Source organism: Leptodactylus fuscus, chromosome 1, assembly GCF_031893055.1.
Source record: "Leptodactylus fuscus isolate aLepFus1 chromosome 1, aLepFus1.hap2, whole genome shotgun sequence".
Classification (NCBI taxonomy): domain Eukaryota; kingdom Metazoa; phylum Chordata; class Amphibia; order Anura; family Leptodactylidae; genus Leptodactylus; species Leptodactylus fuscus.
The window spans coordinates 52,442,419-52,457,665 of record NC_134265.1 but is presented as its reverse complement, the minus strand read 5'-3'; the positions used below and the strand labels follow the sequence as shown (position 1 = coordinate 52,457,665).

General features: G+C 42.1%; 1 protein-coding gene across 1 annotated transcript; it reads right to left on the bottom strand.

Moving 5' to 3' along the window:
* Positions 1 to 946: 946 nt before the first annotated feature.
* On the bottom strand, positions 947 to 9,338 carry LOC142199914 (proteinase-activated receptor 1-like). The gene is made up of 2 exons (XM_075269879.1): positions 9,305 to 9,338; positions 947 to 1,962 (listed from the first exon to the last, which is right to left on the bottom strand). Exons 1-2 carry the CDS (start codon positions 9,309 to 9,311, stop codon positions 947 to 949), a joined length of 1,023 nt encoding a protein of 340 aa, XP_075125980.1. The 5' UTR covers positions 9,312 to 9,338.
* Positions 9,339 to 15,247: the final 5,909 nt, after the last annotated feature.

The following is a 15,247-nucleotide window of genomic DNA, read 5'->3' as shown; positions in this document are numbered from 1 at the left end:
AAGGTAAGCTAAAACATAAGGCCAGATTATACAAATGCTACCAAAAGGAGGCCAAATTTATCCTATAGTATATATAGTGCAAAGTGCAGTAAGGCAAAAACGCAATTAAGCTAAAAGTAAAATAATATAACAACATGTAAGCATTGAGTACTTATAGACAAGAAAAAATGGCCACAAAGTAGATTGTAAAAGACTTAATCAGTGGCAGCAAAGGTTACACAGCAGGTCTATCATGTTAATAAATGGAAGTACAGCTTACCTATTATATAAACCACGTAAGTAGAAGTAGGAGGGCAATAAGAGGAACCGCCGGCTCGCACCCGACGCACGCATTTCGGCACGGGTGCGATAAATTTGGCCTCCTTTTGGTAGCATTTGTATAATCTGGCCTTATGTTTTAGCTTATCTTGCTGGTTCATGTGGTGTATATATATATTCTGTTTACCACTCACGTTTAACTACATTTAATAACTATCCTGGGCAGTATTGGACTCTTTACTGTGCTCTTTTTTTGTACATTTATCTGTGTGTTACTCACATCATATATTTTGTATAACTTTTTAACGTGATACTATTAAAGTTTGTATATTCCTATTACGAGTTTTGGTCTATTTTTGACCTCACTATTTTGAGTGTCTGTATACCTATTTCTTTGTTTTTTTTCTCTATTAGTTTGTGGTATAGACACGATTTTGGATGTAGGGCCCTACTTTGGGAACATACTATGTGTCCCAAAACTATATTTAGTTTTTCCCTCTTATGTGCTAGGTTTTTTTTATCTCTCTATCTTTGGCAGTCCCATGGAAATTAAAGAAGCATTGTTTACACATATGAACTGCTACACCAAGCACAAATGACTCATGATAATTACAAGCAGTCTGACCCCAGCAAACATATATTTATTGTCTAAAGTTCATGGACCAAAACCTTGTAATCCATACAATCATTAAAATCTAGAAAGCAAAAACTTGTAGTCTAATATTAAACTGCACAATGGTTTGGGTGTCTTCTTGGTTTCCAGTGTATTGGGTGTCTTACAGCATAATAAACTATATACGTATTTCCGACATCTTGATGACACAAAGTAATAAATTAAAGGATCTAGACAACTACTTGTACTGCTGATACAAGTGCACAGAATATATGCATTGTACAGAGACTCAGAATACACATCAAGGAAGTGCAGATAATGTACTAGAAAGAAGATGTTTGTAGGACCAAAGCAAATAATGAACACAGTAAGGACTATGGCAGTTAATAGAATAGCTCTTGTCTTCTTAGAAGAATTTCTGATGTCCTTTGTGCTTTTACTCAAGGTTCGGATAATTTCAATGTAACAGAAGATTGTAATAACTAATGGAAAGAAGAAAAAAATTGAAGACATGGCGGTGAAGTAGTACATGTAGAAGTTCTGTTGGTCCTTTAGCTCCAGCACATCATGGCAAGTTGTAACGTCCAGAGATGCAATATAAATAGTTTGCTTGGTAAGAAGAAGAGGGACAGCACTGGCTATCGATACAAGCCAGATAAAGACACACACCAGCCAAGCCCGGTTGTTTGTGCGCCAGGAACGAGAGCGTATTGGAAACACCACGGCCATGTACCTGTCCACACTCATACTAGTCATGAGCAGGATGGAGCAGTACATGTTACAGTAAAATGCCGCAGTCACAATTCGGCACATTCCTTCTCCGATTTGCCAGTTGTTCCCTGAGAATCTGTACACAATGTTGAAAGGCAGCACGGCAACAAAAAGCACATCAGCTATGGCCAAGTTCAGCATATAGACTACTGCCGGCGTCTTGTTTTTTATCTTCAGTAGAAACATTAGAATTGCCATCACATTTAGAGGTAGAGCCACAGTGACCACCATAGTGTAGATCGATGGTACCAACATCGTCAACCATTTACTAGATAGGTAGATTGCGGTGTGATTTGAAACTTCCTGTGACTTAAAAGACCCTGAAAAAAGGGAAATAGTTATAATAAATATGTAAATAATTTTATGATACAAAAAGATCTCATTGTTCTCGAAAGGTGTAGATATATTAACAGTATGTAGAAAGCGCCTCCTAATGGTGGTAGTCAACAGGACAGGGTTCTTTTATTTATCTCTATGATTACAGTATGCATCAGATTTGGAGCTGAGTATCGGGATAATAAAACTGCAATCACTATAAAAAATATATTAAGTAATTACTCAATAATCGTGATTAACTTTTCAATAAACTTTTCATAAATCCACTGTACAAATGAAAGAAATTTTTTGAGAGAAGTCCTCAGTAGTTGATACCTTTTACCACTGTACAAACAAATATAAGAAACTTTATCATGTAGCTCAACAAAGAAAATGCTTCTTTTACCACTTATCAGGTTCTTGTCAGCAAAGGGCTCGTTCACATCTGCGCCTGTACTTCGTTCTGCAGGTTTCCGTTTCCTGCACAAAACAGAGGCAGGAGACGGAAACCTGCCGGCATCTTTCTTACCCATTCATTTGAATGGGCTTGAAAAGTCTCCAGCTGTGTCCGCCGGTGAGCGTTTTTTAGCGCTCCGTTGTGAAACCGTTTTTTTTAAAACCGGACACAGAGTCGGACATGCAGTACTCTGTGTCCAGTTTAAAAAAAAAAGGTTTCGCCGCGGAGCGCATAAAACGCTCATCAGTGCTCACAGCCGGACTCGGCATGACAGGTTTCCGTCTTCCGCATGCAGAAGACGGAATCCTGAAAACAGAGTTCAGGCGCTGGTGTGAACCCAGCATAACTGAAGTATTATATCTCTTATATACAGTACCAAGAGGACCCAGCTTCGCCTGATTATATTTCATTTTTTGTTTGTGTAGTGGCCCCATAAGAATTGTCCAGTTTTGCACTGGTGTATTTTGTATGTCATTTGTGTTTGTGTCTATAAGCATCATGTGATCATGTGTATCTCAATTTGGATATCAGTGAAAAACCTGCGATTGGTTGATATGGATACCTGGAGTAAAGCTGTGTGACTGTGACCTTGTTTAACAGTGTCATCCACAGCGCCCTGCCCCTTTAAAGTTAACATAAAACAGTGGTCAAAAATGGCTGGGTTGCTGTTGAAACCTGGAGTAAAACTGTAATGTGTGATACTCTGTGCAGAGCTGCGGATCTAATCCTCCAGCTTGTGGTACTGTGTGCTGAGACGCATATCTAATCCTCCGGCGTGTGGTACTTTGTGCAGAGACGCGTATCTAATCCTCCTCATGTAGTATTGTGTGCAGTGGCGCGTATCTAATTCTCCGCCATGTGGTATTGTGTAGAGAGTCACGTATCTAATCTTCTGGCGTGTAGTACTGTGTGCTGAGGTGTGTATCTAATCTTCCAGCTTGTGGAACTGTGTGCAGATGTGGGTATCTAATCCTGCAGCATGTATAACTGTGTGCAGACGCATGTATCTAATCCTCCAGCATGTGGTGCTGTGTGCAGACGTGCATATCTAATCCTCCGGTGTGTGGTACTGTGTGTTGACGCACGTATCTAATCCTCTGGCGTGTGGTACTGTGTGCTGACTTGTATATCTAACCCTCCCCGTGTGGTATTGTGTGCAGTAGTGCGTATCTAATCGTCTGGTGTGTGGTATTGTGTGTAGTGGTGCGTATCTAATCCTCCGGCGTGTGGTATTGTGTAAAGACGCACGTATCTAATCTTCCAGCATGTGGTACTGTGTGCAGTGGTGCGTATCTAATCCTCCGGCATGTGGTAATGTGTGCAGTGGTGCATATCTAATCCTCTGGCGTGTGGTACTGTGTGCAGTGGTGCATATCTAATCCTTCCCCGTGCAGAATTGTGTGTAGTGGCACGTATCTAATCCTTCGGCATGTGGTACTGTGTGCTGGGGCGTGTGTCTAATCCTCTAGTGTGTAGAACTGTGTGCAGAAGCACGTATATAATCCTCTGGCTTGTGGTACTGTGTGCAGAGGTGCGTATCGAATCCTCCCCTGTGTGGTATTGTGTAGTGGCGCATATCTAATCCTTAGGCGTGTGGTATTGTGTGCAGTGGTACGTATTTAATCCTGTGGCATGTGGTACTCTGTGCAGAGGTGCGTATCTAATCCTCCCCTGTGCAGAACTGTGTGCAGATGCACGTATCTACTCCTCTGGCATGTGGTGCTGTGTGCAGACGAACTTATATAATCCTACGGCGTATGGTACTGTGTGCAGAGGTGCGTATCTAATCCTCTGGCATGTGGTATTTTGTGTAGTGGTGCATATCTAATCTTCCGGCATGTGGTATTGTGTGCAGTGGCACGTATTTAATCTTCCAGCATGTATTATTGTGTGCACGTGTGTATATCTAATCCTCTGGCATGTGGAACTTTGTGCAGATGTGCATATCTAATTCTGCGGCATGTGTAACTGTGTGCAGACGCACATATCTAATCCCCCGGTGTGTGTAACTGTGTGCAGTGGCGCATATCTAATCCTACACCGTGTGGTGTGTGGTACTGTGCGCAGAGGTGCGTATCTAATCCTACCCGTGCGGTATTGTGTGCAGTGGCGCATATCCAATCCTCCGGCGTGTGGTATTGTGTGCAATGGCATGTATCTAATCCTCTGGTGTGTGGTATTGTGTCAAGTGGCGCGTATCCAATACTCTGGCATGTGCTATTGTGTGCAGACTTGCATATATAATCCTCTGGTGTGTGGTACTGTGTAAAGACATGCATATCTAATTCTCTGGCGTGTGGTACTGTGTGCAGACGCGCATACCTAATGCTCTGGTGTGTGATACTGTGTGCTGACTTGTGTATCTAATCCTTCAGCATGTGCTATTGTGTGCAGACGTGCGTATCTAATCCTCTGGCATGTGGTACTGTGTGAAGACGTACGTAACTAATCCTCTGGCGTGTTGAACTGTGTGCAGACACGCGTATCTAATCCTCTGGAGTGTGATACTGGGTGATGACCTGTGTATCTAATCCTCTGGCATGTGGAACTGTGGGCAGACACACGTATCTAATAGAGATGAGCGAACAGTGTTCTATCGAACACATGTTCGATCGGATATCAGGGTGTTCGCCATGTTCGAATCGAATCGAACACCACGTGGTAAAGTGCGCCAAAATTCGATTCCCCTCCCACCTTCCCTGGCGCCTTTTTTGCACCAATAACAGCGCAGGGGAGGTGGGACAGGAACTACGACACCGGGGGCATTGAAAAAAATTGGAAAAAGTCATTGGCTGCCGAAATCAGGTGACCTCCATTTTAGACGAATAGTGGATTTCAAATCCGGGTCATATGAGAATGTGAACTTTGTGACTATGAGACAGGGATAGCTGTACAGGCAGGGATAGCTAGGGATAACCTTTATTTAGGGGGGAATGTTATTAAAAATAACTTTTTGGGGCTCTATCGGGTGTGTAATTGTGATTTTTGTGAGATAAACTTTTTCCCATAGGGATGCATTGGCCAGCGCTGATTGGCCGAATTCCGTACTCTGGCCAATCAGCGCTGGCCAATGCATTCTATTAGCTTGATGAAGCAGAGTGTGCACAAGGGTTCAAGCGCACCCTCGGCTCTGATGTAGCAGAGCCGAGGCTGCACAAGGGTTCAAGCGCACCCTCGGCTCTGATGTAGGAGAGCCGAGGGTGCACTTGAACCCTTGTGCACCCTCAGCTCTGCTACATCAGAGCCGAGGGTGCGCTTGAACCCTTGTGCACACTCTGCTTCATCAAGCTAATAGAATGCATTGGCCAGCGCTGATTGGCCAATGTATTCTATTAGCCTGATGAAGTAGAGCTGAATGTGTGTGCTAAGCACACACATTCAGCTCTACTTCATCGGGCTAATAGAATGCATTGGCCAGCGCTGATTGGCCAGAGTACGGAACTCGACCAATCAGCGCTGGCTCTGCTGGAGGAGGCGGAGTCTAAGATCGCTCCACACCAGTCTCCATTCAGGTCCGACCTTAGACTCCGCCTCCTCCGGCAGAGCCAGCGCTGATTGGCCGAAGGCTGGCCAATGCATTCCTATGCGAATGCAGAGACTTAGCAGTGCTGAGTCAGTTTTGCTCAACTACACATCTGATGCACACTCGGCACTGCTACATCAGATGTAGCAATCTGATGTAGCAGAGCCGAGGGTGCACTAGAACCCCTGTGCAAACTCAGTTCACGTTAATAGAATGCATTGGCCAGCGCTGATTGGCCAATGCATTCTATTAGCCCGATGAAGTAGAGCTGAATGTGTGTGCTAAGCACACACATTCAGCACTGCTTCATCATGCCAATACAATGCATTAGCCAGTGCTGATTGGCCAGAGTACGGAATTCGGCCAATCAGCGCTGGCTCTGCTGGAGGAGGCGGAGTCTAAGGTCGGACCTGAATGGAGACTGGTGTGGAGCGATCTTAGACTCCGCCTCCTCCAGCAGAGCCAGCGCTGATTGGTCGAGTTCCGTACTCTGGCCAATCAGCGCTGGCCAATGCATTCTATTAGCCCGATGAAGTAGAGCTGAATGTGTGTGCTTAGCACACACATTCAGCTCTACTTCATCAGGCTAATAGAATACATTGGCCAATCAGCGCTGGCCAATGCATTCTATTAGCTTGATGAAGCAGAGTGTGCACAAGGGTTCAAGCGCACCCTCGGCTCTGATGTAGCAGAGCTGAGGGTGCACAAGGGTTCAAGTGCACCCTCGGCTCTCCTACATCAGAGCCGAGGGTGCGCTTGAACCCTTGTGCAGCCTCGGCTCTGCTACATCAGAGCCGAGGGTGCGCTTGAACCCTTGTGCACACTCTGCTTCATCAAGCTAATAGAATGCATTGGCCAGCACTGATTGGCCAGAGTACGGAATTCGGCCAATCAGCGCTGGCCAATGCATTCTATTAGCCCGATGAAGTAGAGCTGAATGTGTGTGCTAAGCACACACATTCAGCACTGCTTCATCACGCCAATACAATGCATTAGCCAGTGCTGATTGGCCAGAGTACGGAATTCGGCCAATCAGCGCTGGCTCTGCTGGAGGAGGCGGAGTCTAAGATCGCTCCACACCAGTCTCCATTCAGGTCCGACCTTAGACTCCGCCTCCTCCAGCAGAGCCAGCGCTGATTGGCCGAATTCCGTACTCTGGCCAATCAGCACTGGCTAATGCATTGTATTGGCGTGATGAAGCAGTGCTGAATGTGTGTGCTTAGCACACACATTCAGCTCTACTTCATCGGGCTAATAGAATGCATTGGCCAATCAGCGCTGGCCAATGCATTCTATTAGCGTGAACTGAGTTTGCACAGGGGTTCTAGTGCACCCTCGGCTCTGCTACATCAGATTGCTACATCTGATGTAGCAGTGCCGAGTGTGCATCAGATGTGTAGTTGAGCAAAACTGACTCAGCACTGCTAAGTCTGCATTCGCATAGGAATGCATTGGCCAGCCTTCGGCCAATCAGCGCTGGCTCTGCCGGAGGAGGCGGAGTCTAAGGTCGGACCTGAATGGAGACTGGTGTGGAGCGATCTTAGACTCCGCCTCCTCCAGCAGAGCCAGCGCTGATTGGTCGAGTTCCGTACTCTGGCCAATCAGCACTGGCCAATGCATTTCTATGGGGAAAAGTTAGCTTGCGAAAATCGCAAACTGACAGGGATTTCCATGAAATAAAGTGACTTTTATGCCCCCAGACATGCTTCCCCTGCTGTCCCAGTGTCATTCCAGGGTGTTGGTATCATTTCCTGGGGTGTCATAGTGGACTTGGTGACCCTCCAGACACGAATTTGGGTTTCCCCCTTAACGAGTTTATGTTCCCCATAGACTATAATGGGGTTCGAAACCCATTCGAACACTCGAACAGTGAGCGGCTGTTCGAATCGAATTTCGAACCTCGAACATTTTAGTGTTCGCTCATCTCTAGTATCTAATCTTCTGGAGTGTGATACTGGGTGCAGACCTGTGTATCTAATCCTCTGATGCATGTATCTCAGTTTGGTTATTAGTGTTGGATTGTGCTGAGTGACCGTGTTTATGGCAGTTGGAATATGAGTGAAAGACTTGCAGGTTTGTATTGGTTAATGGGAGTCAGGGTTTTGGGAAAGCTGTAGCTCCGGAACAGTATGTCCGAGCGAGTTGCGGCCTCATCTTAAACCTTTCCAGACACCTGAATTATCTGTGTACCAAATTTGGTGAAGATCGGTCCAGTCGTTTGGTTATGCACAAAGAACAGACAGACAGATAGACAGACAGACAGCAATTCATTTTTATAATATAGAGAGATATAAAAATGAGTTTTTGTCTGACTGTCTTTCTATCTGACTGTCTGTTCTTTATGTGCCACTAAACAACAGGACCAATCTTTGCCAAATTTAGCACACAGGTACATCAGGTGTCCAGGAAAGTTTTTGGTTGGGTCTCAACTCTTTCGGATGTTCCGATCCTGAGATACAGTATTCCCAAAGCAATGACCTGCATTAGCAATACAAACCTGCAAGTCTTTCACTCATATTCCAACTGCCATACACACGATCACTCCACATGCACAAAGCATTACTCCAGGCTTCCATAACTAATATCCAACACTGATATCCAAACTGAGATAAACGTATCAGAGGATTAGTTAAACAGCTCAGCACACTATCACACAACAAATGATTAGATACACAGCTCAGCACAGTATCACACATAAGAGGATTAGATACATAGGTCAACACACTAGAGGATTAGATACACAGCTCAGCACATACAATCACACATAGGAGTATTAGATATAAAGCTTAGCACACAGTATCACACATCAGAGAATTAGATGCATAGCTCTGCACAGCATCACACATCAGAGTGCTAGATACACAACTCAGCACACACAATCACACATCAGAGAATTAGATACACAGCTCAGCATACAGTATCAGAGGACATAGATGTTCATTCATCTAGCGCTAAGATTCTGGTTTGGACCTTTCCTTTGGGAAGCTAAACTCAGAAATTAGTTCCATTAACTACCCTGTTGCACAACACAACTGCACAGTGATTGCCAAACCAAACAGGGTCATCCATGGGCCAGAAAATAGAGTCTATATACAATGCCTATGAAGCTCTCAATATGTACCTTATAGGCAAATGTCCTTGGCAGGATTTGAACCCAGGACTCCAGCACTGCAAACCTGCAGTGCTAATCACTGCGCCACCATTATGCCCCATGCTGCTATATGGTCCTTAGTTGCAGGAATTATGAATGTATTTATAACAAGGGGAAATTGATGTGATCAGAGTAATTTTTAATATTCCACAATCTTGTCTCTAATAAAGACTGATCATGTGAACAAATTGGAAGTTAATGTTGCTTTTTACATACCTGTCATGTTTTTTTCCTTAGTTACAAAAATAAAAGAGTAAATAGTAATTTTTGGAAAATCTGAAACAGAATGAAATTTTGAAAACATATTAAAATGAAAACAGAATTTATGTTGAGCTCATCCTATCTACTTTCTATAGCTATATAAATCCTATTATTAACTTAGGTTCTAGGCAAGTTAATACAAATTGTACTGTACATATAGATATATAATTCATAAACTCTTGACTGACCTGTATGAGAGTTATTGTATGGAATGCTGTAATTGTTTCTTTCTGATAAATTACCTGTTAAAATAAAAAGTGAAGCCATTGGTGATTTTTTTTTTTAGGAGTTATCTTTAAAGCCTAACAAACTTCTGTCCCAATGAATTCCATCTCTGTACATTATTCTGGACCTTACACTTTTTGTTATCATTGTGTGCTACAATGTTACATCCAGCAGAGAGGAGAATCTGCTCATCTAACTCTCTCTCGATGGGCAGTTTACACTTATTAAGAATTAATGCATCAATTGCATGTATCATGGATTCTTAGCATTTATCATTTACCTTCCTGAAGTTTTGGGTTTTTATTGAAGTAAGGAAGTGTGCACAGTAATGTAAAGCACCATTCACACTTTCATTAGTTTCATCATATTAGATATTATTGTATTCTGACCCAGTTGTAATTTTGACCTTTCTTCTGGATATCCCACTACTCCCTGAGTTCTGGATCCTGGTCTGTCCGACTATTCATTAATCTACTTTTGGGGGACTTCTAGTGCTATGGCTGGATTTTGACTCTGCTGTGTCTACTGGAATGGGCCTCTATATTGGTTTCTTGTTAGCTGTGACAACTTCTTTATTCATTTCCTGGTGTTTATCCCCATTACATATGGTTAGACTTTACCCTGTTTGCTTTGTTAGTCAGTGACTACTCTAAAGACCCGGCGATTTGAAGTATTGAAGCTCTTCGACTCAGAATTGTGAGGACTCTGTATGATAGATAGACCTATAGGGGTTTATATTTGCATACTGAGCATGGCCTAAGGGTACATTTACATATTTAGACTTTTGCATGCAGTTTTTGAAGCCAAATTCAAGAGTTGATTGCAAAATAGAATCTTTGTCTTTTGACAAAATCTGATGTTTTTATGATATAAAAATAATAATAAAATAAATTTTCAGCCGTTGGTGGGAAAGCAATGTGATATCTACTAAACCTTTTGATGGTGATTTTGCAATGCTGGACAAACATATAATATGATTATTCCCAACAACTGCCGAGAAGTGAATGTGTACTGAAAAGGATAAGGGAGAAATCCACTACCAGACACCTGGCGGCAGCTTTTGTCCCTGACAACAAAAGAATTGGGCAAATACCCAACACCTTGCTCCTTATCTCCTTTGTCATTAGCTATCATGGAGAGTTGGAGGCTGCCATAGATATTAGCTGGTCAGCTGAACCCACGGAAATTGGTGGGTTATTGTAACATTCATCTAATGCAGGGGTAGAGAACCTTTGGCTCTCCAGCTGTTGGAAAACTACAACTCCCAGCATGCATATTTGCTCTGCTGTTCTTGGAACTCCCATGGAAGTGAATGGAGCATGTTGGGAGTTGAAGTTTCACAGCAGCTGGAGAGCCGAAGGTTCCCTACCCCTGATCTAATGTTTATGGCCAACTGTAGAAGTAAAGAGTGATGTCCTCCAACTTTGCCTACAGTCAAAGATCATGTCTGGTATTACATATAAACTCTTGTATGTAACCATGAGCCTGGTGCAGAGAAATATAGTTCAGCACTTGTATCAATGAAGGTACATGGTGTTGGCCGTTACCAAATTTCACAGGTGTGGGTTTAGGTGGGAGAATTAGACCAAGTCTTTACCCATAATGAGCGAGGAGTACCTCAGGTGCTGTTTATATGCTGTGTATTTGTATACTGTATATTCTGTTAATACATTACAACTGTAAAGTTTAATAACTGTGTATGCTGTGCATTTGTATATATTGCCATAAAGAGGTTGTCCAGGATAAAAAAAATGTTTTTAATTAGGCCGGGGAAGATGTTAAAGAAACACCAAAATCATATACTCATCTCTCCCCGAATGCTCCGGTGCCTCCCAGTGTGGTCCGGTTCTGCTGCTCTGCTGTTTCCTTTTGCCGGAAGTCTTCACGGACTGTGACATCCCGTGTCCTTTTCCTTAGTGGCCGAAGGAAAGGTCACATGTGGCAGGGACTTCCGCCAAAAGAAAACGACTGAACTGTAGCACTGTACCGTGCTGGGAGTTTCCTATTAAAGGATGTTTTCCAGCTCCTTTTGGGTCTTGTATCCAGAACTCCATTCCGACCGTTGTGGCTACCCATCAGTGTGATGTGTTTTCATGTCAGTCTGGGTTTGGAACCATGACTTTACCTAAAGACAAGCATAGTGAGCCTAGATGTGTCTAAAAGGCGTAAGAGAATAGAGCAATCACTGTGTTACTTTAGGATCACTGATACTGTGAAGGTTAGAATCATGTAATGTATTAAAAACATTGTTATATTTACAAGCTGAATGCTAGATATAGTTAGTTATGCTTGAAATTGGTATAATGTTATATGATAAGATGGTGCCTGCATCCAGGATGGGTGCAAGAAAAACAAATGCTTGGCTTGCTGCCGGAAGACATCTCCCTAAGGTTACCATACAGGGCCGGGAGTAGCTGGCTATATACGGAATTGCTTAAACTTTTTCTATTTGATTGAGATGTATCATACCAATCAGGAATGAATATGAAAACTTACATTGTTGTTATATCTCTTCCTTTCTCTGCTACTATTTAACCTCATGTTTTTTTAATAAAAGTGCGTCAGTTTTTCCGTCGTGGTTAAGAGAGAAACTAATACCAACATTGTGTGTCTGATGTCATTTCCTTACTGCTGGCACTCAGCCTTATTAATTAGGGCGAGGACAGTTACCCTGGGTTATTGGTCAATTAGTCATAAACATGACTTTGACCTTATCAATCTTATGTCGTGAAGGTTACTTTGCCTTCTGAGGAGCTGCTGCCAAGTTTGAGCCATTCTCATGGATTTCTGTTGAGACTGAAAAACTGCTGCTAACCATTTTTGTGCCAAACAACTGCTACCGTAGGAAAGTACTGGCGATAATAAGATCTGTTTAAGGTTAAGTTCCATGTTGGGAAACACAGATAAAAAAAAGCTGAGGAAAAAATCTGCAAAGGAAACTAACTGTTTTTATTTTCTGCAGCGTTTTTCATTGCGTTTTTGCTGTGGTGTGTGAGTGTTTCTCAGATTAAATATAAATGTACAGAGAATGGCTGCCCTGTCCTCAAGTAGGTGGATTAAAGATGGACACAGATGTGTGGGCCCCTCAGGGGGTCTCCTCCTCACAAAGGCAGTGTCAGAAATAAAGGTCAAATGGCTTCTATCACATAGCTGCTGCTCTATTATATCATATGAATGAGGAATTGATTCACCATTGTTTACATTGGCACTGCTTGAATTTGTACAATTGGCAGCAGATGGAGAATACAGATTATTTGTATAGCTCCATATATAGTGCAGATAATAGATAGTACATAGTGGCCAAATCCTTTTAATTAAACACTTTCAATTGCAACATTACATTTATTAATAAATAATCTCAGATAACTAAGTGCAGTTGTATATGTCATGCATATGTTGCAATGGTATGCATATGTAGCACAGGTAACTAGTGGTGAGCATGAGAATGAAGTACTGGTTCTGATCATGTAACCCAAGGTTGAAAGCAGCCCAGAACTCCTAAGTACTGAGGTTGCAGGGCTTAAAGGATTTCCCCTGTCTAATGATGTTGAATATGCCGATTATCTGTTCTTGGTGGCCACTCTATGAAGAACATATGTGGGAGAAGATACTCTGTTCTGTGTTTTTTGCCCATGCTGTGTGGACACCTGCGTTGTACCAATAAAGCTGATAACAGTATATCTTGTTCCATTGTGTAAAAAGGACTGTGATTTTATATCTTCTATTATATAGGTTCTGTGCAATCATTCAGCATGGGTCCCAGTACTCCATTAACAAAGTAGCTTCAGGTAACTTTGGCTTTTATCCACAAACCCATCTACACATTCTGCCATAGTTCAGGAGACTTTGCATTTTTGGCTTTCGTTTACTGACCCACAATTTACAGGTAGTCGTTGCTAAGAGATTTTTTTATGGGGTTGAAGTTTTGCAATGTAAAACACATTCCAGGTGAGAACAAATAGGTGGAAACAGACATACTGCTGATACCTTAAGAGTCAAATGACAAAAGGTTTCCAAATCACAGATAGACCCCATTTTTTTTTACAATTTTCACCTTTTTGTGACTTTTTTTGTGCGAAAAACTCAACATCAATGATAGTTGCTAGTGAATAGGAAGGTATAAATTCTATTTGTATTTGTGGGGCGTTTTTTGCAAAAAAAATACTCACTGTATCTCTCGTGCCTTTTTGTGTATATGTGAGCTATGTAATGATAAACCTAAAATGACCACAAATTTCACAGTATCAACATTGTGTGACATGTCATGGCTATCATGTACTGTATCCAATGAAATATTTGAATACATATCTCAAGGGGGTTATTTAGGGAAGTACTTTATTGTTGCTACTTTTTTGTATATAATTACGGACATATGCCCTTTCATATCCAGCGTCGCAGTAGTGGGAATTATTGCACAGAACATTAAAAAAATTAGAACCATTAATATGGTCAGAATTTTTGTGATCTACGTAAGTCTTCTATTACTTTACCCTAATATGAAAATATATAGATTTCTGGCAAAGTCATGATAGTGCCATTATTTTACCCCAATCCATGGGCGACACATTGCTATTAGGGTCCATTCACACAGAGGGAAATGGTGAGGAATTTGGTGTGGAATTTCAGCGCTGAAAAAAAAGCCTCCCATTGACTTCAATGGGTTCTGCTAGCTTTTTTTCCGCTAGCTAGCAGAACCCATTGAAGTCAATGGGAGGCTTTCTTTTCAGCGCTGAAATTCCACACCAAATTTCTCACCATTTTCCTCCATGTGAATGGACCCTAGGGTCTAGCCTTAAGAATATAAAGCTATAACTTTATGCATACAAAAGCATACTGTAAAAAATCATAGCTTTTTAGTAACATACTTTCCAAGTGGCCAGGTTACCATAAGCAGCCCATCAGGTCTCAATTTTGGACAGCACGTTGCAAAGAATAGCAAAAACCTGGGAACATTTATTATGCCGTAAGGGCGGTGTTCAGCTATTTCTGGTGCTAATGTCCCTAAAGCTAGCTCTATATTTTTTATTTTAGCATATGGCACACTTGTGATATGTAGTAAAACAATTACACTGATGACTTTAAATCACCTTATTACATATAGTAAAATATTGCAAGGAATAAACATTATCCTAAGAAAGTTTCTGCCCATAACTCAGCTGTAAATTATACTGATAACATGCCATATAAAAGCTCTACAATGTATCTTCATAATGTCTTACCTGGTGCTGGATCATCACAGAGAACTGCACAGAAGACGCTGAATGTACCAAGAAGGGACAGAGGTAGCAGCGCTGTGTTCTTCATGACTGTATTGTTGTTTCCCCCTGTATATTAATAGTCCTTATAAAGAGTGTGTAGACAGTCAGAGCTGTGCAGTGAATGTTACAGTGATGATGGTGTCAGACTACTTCTCACAGGCTGGGTGTAGCCTTCCTTCTGGTTTATGGGGGAGGTGGTGGGGGATGTAGTCTGCCATTACCATATTACTATTCCACCACTTTCAATTAATCTGCTATCTTGGATTATTATGAATGATACAGAGTATAGGGCTAAATTCTATGTAAATACTATGACATGTGATCTGCCTTGGGCTTTGTCTAAAAACCTGACATTTTATTATACTTAGGAAATAAAGAGACTCCTTCTGCATATTAAACCTCATTCATACAGTGT